This window comes from Lynx canadensis, chromosome D2 (genome assembly GCF_007474595.2).
Source record: "Lynx canadensis isolate LIC74 chromosome D2, mLynCan4.pri.v2, whole genome shotgun sequence".
In the NCBI taxonomy this organism is placed as follows: Eukaryota; Metazoa; Chordata; class Mammalia; order Carnivora; family Felidae; genus Lynx; species Lynx canadensis.
The window spans coordinates 28,949,126-28,957,130 of NC_044313.2; the positions used below are offsets into that span (position 1 = coordinate 28,949,126).

General features: G+C 45.4%; 1 protein-coding gene across 2 annotated transcripts in view; it reads left to right on the plus strand.

Annotated features, from left to right (window-relative positions):
• The window catches only part of LOC115527059 (dynamin binding protein), a 113,252-nt gene extending 106,535 nt beyond the window's left edge, over positions 1–6,717 (plus strand). For both annotated transcript variants that reach the window (XM_030334442.1, XM_030334443.1), the window contains 2 exons: positions 2,905–3,446; positions 5,068–6,717. In XM_030334442.1, coding sequence (XP_030190302.1) covers positions 2,905–3,446; positions 5,068–5,253 — 728 coding nt within the window. In that variant the 3' untranslated portion in view covers positions 5,254–6,717. The remainder of the gene's footprint in view (positions 1–2,904; positions 3,447–5,067) is intronic.
• Positions 6,718–8,005: the final 1,288 nt, after the last annotated feature.

The following is an 8,005-nucleotide window of genomic DNA, read 5'->3' on the forward strand; positions in this document are numbered from 1 at the left end:
GGAGGGGCCGAGAGAGAGGGAGACACAGAATCCGAAGCAGGCTTCAGGCTCCGAGCTGTCAGCATAGAGCCCGACGCAGGGCTCTAACTCACGAACTGTGAGATTGTGACGTGAGCCCACCTCGGACACCCAACCAACTGAGGCACCCAGGCGCCCTGAAAATGGCTTTAAAAATAGCTTAGGGGCGCCTGAGTGGCTCAGTCAGTTAAGCGTCTGACTTCGGCTCAGGTCATGATCTCACAGTTTGTGGGTTCAAGCCCCGTGTCGGGCTCTGTGCTGACAGTTCAGAGACTAGAGCCTGCTTCGGATTCATGTCTCCCTCTCTCTCTGACCCTCCCCTGCTCGCACTCTGTCTCTCTCTCTCTCTCAGAAATAAATAAACATTAAATTAAAATAAATAAATAAATAAATAAATAAATAAATAAATAAATAAATAAATAAATAAAATAAAAATAGCTTATAGTTTGTTTCTAGCAGGGGTGGTGGTGGGGCAGGGCTTGTAATAGAATTAAAGGAGAAGTAAAAAGAGTAATACTGATCCATATCCTTTCTCCCCAATTCCACAAATCCAAAAGCTCTGAAAAACAAGAATTCATTTGCCAAAATCTTCCCTTATCTGAACTTACTTGATAGTAAAATCCAAAGTGACGTGAGCCTACATATAATCATTACTCATCTCTTTTGATGCGAATAGTCATACATTTTAGAAACATGAATTGGTTTAATTATGAGGTGTTGACCTAGATACTGCTGGAGATGTCATAGAGTATATGTACTTGAGTCCTTTTCCAAAATTCAAAAAGTCTGAATTCCAAAACACATCTGGCCCTCAACATTTTATTTTTATTTATAAGTTTATTTATTTTGATAGAGCGAGAAAGGAGGAGGGAGGGGTGGAGAGAGGGAGAGAGAATCCCAAGCAGGCTCTGCACTGTCCATGCGGAACCCGACAAGGGGCTCAAACTCGGTAACCGAGAGATCATGACCTGAGCTGAAATCAAGAGTCAGATGTTTAACCAACTGAGCCACCCAGCACCCCCTAAATAAGCATTTTAATAAGGACTGTGGGCCTATATAATAAACATCTATGTTCACACCACTGGAATGTAAAATTGTGACATTCTCAGTTTGAAAGTATTTTGTGGATTTTCTCTCTTCCATCCACTCCTGCTTTCCCCAAAGAATGGAGGTTGGAGGTGGGAAAGGAAGGACAAGGATGGAGGGTGATGGGCCGGTGAAGCAGGTGACGGGTTCATAGAAAGACTCCCGGTCAAGATCCAGGCTGTTCAAGAGGCTGCTCCATCCCTGGGGCTTTTCTCTTCTCCATCCTGATGAGGGGTGGCAGGAAGCCCACAGTATTAGGATCAGCTGTTAGACCCTCTACCCCTCACCATCTGCCCCGGGGACCCCTCCCATCATTCAGCAGATGTAACAAGGGTGGCAGCAGTTTTCTTAGGTACAGAAAACACATTGAAGATGAAGACGGAGATGGCCCTTCCTCACACAGAGGTGACATTCTCCAGGTCCCTGCCTTGACAGATACTTCTTTCTTAACATAAAAAATGTTTCTGTGGATCAGGGATTTCAATCTTTTATGTTTAAAAGTTTTAGCTGAGGACTTCCTTGCAGTAGGGATTTGGATCTGACTTGGGTTCACCAACTGGGTGCAGTCAGAGGAGACTTAAATTCAGAAATCCGTCCAGAAGGGAGAGTGTTGCATCTTCCTGATTCCAGATTCCTGCTGTGATTGAGGTAGAAGTTCTGCTGGTATGGGCGGTTGTGCAGTAGGGTTTCGGGAGCCAGGCCCAGCCTAGCCCCTGATCCTTTAGACCTTCCAATAATTTTGTAAGCACCTGATCACTTGTATTAAAACTTTCTTCCCCACACCCCCGCCCCCAAAATAATAAAAGTTTTAGCCGAGGGCCCTCCCTGCCATCATCTTAGGCAATTTATTAAAGTGAACATGTGCTGTGCCTGTGTTGTGTATATACTAACTCCTATAAACCGCTTCCTACTTTAGACTCTTCTCACAGTATTTCCACCACATTCCCAGACTAGAAGCGGGATTCAAGTGCTCCAGATGGAAAGAGAGCTGGAGGCCCTTTCTGAGGGGCTCTGTCACTATGAGGATGGTTTTTAAAATCCCTTTTTCTGTACTTGGTGTACCTGAACACATCCTTAGTTAAGTCTCTCCTAGTCTTTGTTTCCATGATGTAGATATCCTGTTAAATTCTCTTCATATGTTCATTCTCACACATGTGGATGTGGTGATTTTTAATACTTTCCTCTTGAGTCTTCACGAGGGCTCCTGTCACTCATTGTTATGGGGTTGTAACGAGAACGCGCTGGCAGGCAGCCGGAGTTGCGTCTCCACCCACATCGGACCTGGGATTGAATGTCTCATCTTTTTTGTCCCTAGGCATCTTCTTTTGTCCCTCACACTATTGACCTAGCTTTCTTTTCTTCTTTTAAAGTTTTATTTATTTGAAAAAGAGAGCATCTGTGCTGACAGCTCAGAGCCTGGATCCTCCTTCGGATTCTCTCTCTCTCTCTCTCTCTCTCTCTCTCTCTCTCTGCCCCTCTCTGTCTCTCTCAAAAACAAATAAAGATTTAAAAAAGCATGTGTGAGAGCGAGCTCTAGTCAGGGAGGGGCAGAGACAGAGAGAATCCCAAGAGAATCCCAAGCAGGCTCCACGCTGGCAGTGTGGAGCCTTATTCGGGCAGGGCTTGATTTCACAAACCACAAGATCATGACCTGAGCCGAAACCAAGAATCGGGTGCTTAACCCACTGAGCTACCCAGGCGTCTCTTGACCTAGCTTTTCAACCACAGTTTTTTCTCTGTTGACTCCGCCTGCTATCCCTTCCACTAAAAGCTCTTCATGTTGATTTTTCCTCCCCGTAGTCACCAAAGGCTTTGTGTACAGCTCCTTCCTGAAGCCCTACAACGCCCGCCGCAGCCACTCCGATGTCTCTGTTGGCAGCCACTCCTCCACCGAGTCGGAGCATAGCAGCTCCTCTCCCAGATTCCCACGGCAGAACAGCAGCAGCACCTTGACCGTCAACCCCAGCAGCATGGCTGTGTCCTTTACCTCAGGGTCTTGCCAGAAACAGCCTCAAGATGCATTGAAGGAAGTAGACCAAGAAACTCTCAGTGCATCCTTAAACTTGGGTTGCTCAGACAGCAGTCTTTCCAGGTGCCCTTCAGACCCAGACCCCAGCTCCCAGCCCAGGCCATGGGACTCTATGGAAGCAGTCAGAGACATTAACCAGCCTGCCCCTGCCCTCAGGAGCCACAGAAACTCCAGGCATCCAGAAATGGTAGGTTACTCCCTACCAGGGCGAAATGGGCAGGGAAAAGACCTCATAAAAGGATGTACAAGAACAACCCAGTCTCTGGAAGACAGAAGTGAAGAGCCAGAAAGCAGTGAGGCAGAAGGCAACCAGGTAAGCGCTCCCAGTCACCATGTGGAACAGGTAGCAGGAAGGCTGGAGGTGTGGGAGCGGGGATGTCCCAGGCACGCCCAGGGCCTGTGCGGGAATCTGGGCTGAGCTCATGGGCGACTCTTAGAAAATCTGCTGTTTATCCCATCTACTTAGGTTTTTATTCAAACAGCTATTTTTTTCTTGCCATAGAATTTAGAAATAACATTCTGGCTCAGGTTCAGTTTTTCCCACTCTTTATGTAATGGCCTGTTCTTGTCTTATGAATTTGAACATAGCTTTTGTATCTCGAATTTTTTTTATTTTTATTATTATTTTTTTAAGATGAAATTTATTGTCAAATTGGTTTCCATACAACACCCAGTGCTCATCCCAAAAGGTGCCCTCCTCAGTACCCATCACCCACCCTCCCCTCCCTCCCACCCCCCATCAGCCCTCAGTTTGTTCTCAGTTTTTAAGAGTCCCTTATGCTTTGGGTCTCTCCCTCTCTAACCTTTTTGCATCTTGAATGTCTTATACCTACATATTTTAAAGTCATTTTCACATTCACAGCTGAGGAATCCCTGTCACCCACTTGTGGCTTTTGCTCACTCTTGCAGCAGGGAGTTTCTGTGTGTTTTATAACATCTGTCTGTGAGCTCATCTCCATCAGGGTTGCCTTTGTTTGAGAGACTCCGAGGTTACGGAGGTATTTGCTTCTGTCAAGCTTTGGATTCCAGAACCAGTTTTCACACTGGATTCTCAGCCCAGTCTTTCTATTGCCACATTCCTCAGTGCTACAGATGAGCATAGGGCATGCCCATTTCTCTGGCAATTCTGTTACTACTCACTGCCCAGGACAGACATCCAAGGTCTGGGCTCCCAGTGGGCAGTTTCTAGACATGTGGAAGGAGAAAATGGTCCTTTTTTAGATTCTGATTTTGTTTACAGAGCTCACTTTGAACTTCATCAACTCCTGTCCGGGCCCTAAGACTCCTCAGGTGTGTTTTCATCCTTGTGCCCCTCAGGCCTCTTGGCTTCCCCTTCTGATCACTGAGTACCACCCATCTTCCATATTGACTGAAGGTTCCTTCTCCTCTTTAAGGCAACTCTGAAAGAGTAAAAGAATATGGATTTTGGTTTTCCTTGAATCTGCCCTGTTCATAATGGTAGCCACCAGCCTTGGGTAGCCATTTAAGTTTTAGTTAAAATTAAATAAAATTAAAACTTAAGCACCTCATGGGGCACCTGGGTGGCTCAATCAGTTAAGTGTCTGACTTTGGCTCAGGTCATGATCTCACAGTTCATGAGTTCGAGCCCCACATTGGACTCTGTGCTGATAGCTCAGGACCTGCTTTGGATTTTGTGTCCTGCCTCCCCCCTCTCCCCCGCTTATGCTCTCGCTTGCTCGCTCGCTCTCTCTCAAAAATAAATAAATATTTTTTAAAAATCTCTTGAAAAAAAAATTAAGCACCTCAGTCTTACTGGCCATAATACTTCAAGTGCTTGACAGCCACACGTGGCTAGAGGCTGCCATACTGGATGGTGCAGGAATCGCACAACCCCACCACTGAAGGAAGTTCTTTTGGACAGTATTGCTCCAAGCAGTTTCCCATTTCCTAACTCACTTTCTCTCCCTCCCCAGGTCTATTTTGCTGTCTATACCTTTAAGGCACGGAACCCAAATGAGCTGAGTGTGTCAGCCAATCAGAGACTCAAGATCCTGGAGTTTAAAGATGTTACAGGAAATACAGAGTGGTGGTTAGCCGAAGTTAATGGGAAGAAGGGCTATGTTCCATCCAATTATATCCGCAAAACTGAATACACCTGAGCCATTCTCCCTCCCGCTCAACCTTGCTGCCTTCACTTTCCTTCTGCTGAAGGGTTCTGGTGGCCCCCAAGAGGGCACCTGCTCCTGGGACACAGGCCCTGTCTACATTGCTTAACCACGGCACAGTGGGGCACAAGATGGGTCTTGTTCACCACCACTGGGTTGTGTCAATCTTGATGCTCACTAGACTTTCTAGGATTTGAAATGGACCCTAGGGCTATGAAGGATTCAGTGACCATGAGAAGAGGCAAGTCGTGGGTCAGCCTTTGGGAATGAGAAGCCGCCAGCCGGAAAACCAGTATTGTATGTATGCTGGAAGCTGTGCTACAGCATTAGATGTTGGCGCTGGTTACACCATACTGAGTTTGGGGTGGTCCTGTGCTCCACGAACAAATGACCAGAAATTGACTTGGATGACGAATTCTCCGGGAGCCCTTTTAGACTGTGCTTCTGCATGTGGCAAGGAGTTTGTTGAGATTGTATCAAATCTGGTGTTTCAGAGCTTCAGTGTTCAGCACACACATTCACGCATACACACCCGCCCCTAATTCCTAAAAGTCCCTAAAACACTACCATCTGTAATCTTTTTCTTATTTATTTCAAATACTGCATTTCCAGATTGGCTCTGCAAAATTCTGTTGTTTTCTCTTTTTAAAAAATATTTACGGTCTGTATTTCCCTTCGATCTTTATCTGGAAGGTTCTCTTCCCTTTTAGGTGTATAGCCACCTATACTTTCAAACAGCCACCTCTGCTTTATCGAGTCCATGTGTGATCTCTCCTAGCCCTTCACCTGCAATCCAATAACTGATAGATTTTCTTAGGAGAACAGGCTCAGAGCTCCAGCAACCCCATGAAAAGGATTCGTTCCACAGGGAGCTGGAAGCAGTCTGGCTTTGTGGAAGACCAGATGCCTTTCTCCTTCTTCCACACCTACTACCCACAGAGGCAGAAAGCATAGCACGCGTGTCTTATATGAATTAGGATAAGCAGTCCCAGTGGTAGCTTATCCTAGACTTGGAAATAAGCATTCTCTGTTTCACCACTAGCCTCCGTGCTTCAGAGACCATAGTCTAAGCCAAACAGATTCTAAAGTGCCTGATCGTACCTCCCTTTGGCCTCAGGAAACGATTTGCTAATCCTTACAGAAAGAATCTCCCCCTAAAAGTTCTATTTGAGGAGGGCTCTTATTCTTAAGGTCTGCCTCAGATATGGAGCCTACCTTGAAACAAGAAACTATGAATTCTGTCTTAAGGGAATGAAGAACACCTCCAGCCCCTGCTCGTCCAAGTGCACCTTTGGCCTTAAAATCCTGATGAATTGGGAGACACCTGTGGACCCCTTAGCTCTGTGTGTCTGTGGGTTGGTCTGAAGGCAGCAACGCGAGTCTCTTGTGAATAGTGTTTATATTTAGAGATGTTTATATTTAAGTAGTTATTTTATAAATAAAAGCATTTCTAAGGGCCATGAGTGTGTTTTCTTGATTTCCCTCCATGTTTAGCTTGAGCCTAATCAGATTTCTGAGGGTACCTCTGTGACAATTCAAAATGATGTCTAGATTCTGGAAAATGGGAGGCTAACTGAAGAAATCCAAGTCAAAAACTCATTTTGTCAAATATAATTTCAACAGAATGACTGTACCCTCAAGACCCCCATGCTGCAGGCAATTGCCTGTTTGTTTTAAGCGTGTTTATCCTAGCAGAATGGAAGAGCTGAAGTCTCTAAACTGGAAGCCCTATGAGGTAAGTGTTTTCCTGATATTACAGAAGTGGAAGCCAGTGCACTAGCGGTTAAGTAACAAGGCTTGGAGTAGCAGCCAGACGGGGCTGGGGACGGGAGGTGGAGGATGATGTGTGGGTGACTGTGAAGCAATTGTCTGATACTGTTTTTTTTTTTAACGTTTATTTACCTTTGAGACAGAGACAGAGCATGAACAGGGGAGGGTCAGAGAGAGAGAGGGAGACACAGAATCTGAAACAGGCTCCAGGCTCTGAGCTATGAGCACAGAGCCCGACGCGGGGCTCGAACCCACGAGCCGTGAGATAATGACCTGAGCCGAAGTCGGACGCTTAACCAACTGAGCCACCCAGGCGCCCCGATTGTCTGATATTGTTAAGGGATAGAAAACATGATTGAATAGGTAGACTCTGTGGTACAGAAACTTACAGATCAACTAGGCCAACTCTTATTTTATGAACTAGGAAAATGAGATCTAATGACATTGTGACTTCCCCAAGTCACACATCAAGTGTTTGATGAATCCTGAATTTAAACTTGAGTTCTCTAGCTGAGTTTTTACACCTTGTTCTGGAGCCAGACTGTCTGGCTTGAGACACTTAAGAGCTGTGTGACCTGGCAATTTACCCAACCCATGCTTCAGCTCCCACCTCTAAAGTAGATGGTAACACTAGCCACCTCATGGGTTGTTGTAAGGATTGAATGAGTTGGAACATGGAGAGTGCTAGAACACTGTCTGATACATAGTGATAAATCGGAGAGCCTTGAGGTTCAAGTCAAGGAATTTAGATTTGATGAGTCTGGTAATAAACTCTTGGAAGTTCTTAAGTAGATTGCCTGTTTTAGGAAAGCTAAATGTTACAAGATGATTGGGAGGGACTACAGATCAAAGGCAAGAAAATCTAATAGGAAAAAAAGTTAACTGCTTCGGATATAAGAATGCTTGAGAGTGGAAAAAAGCATCCTATAAAGAATATGAAATTAAAGAAATGATGGAATCACTGGCAAAGAGGAGG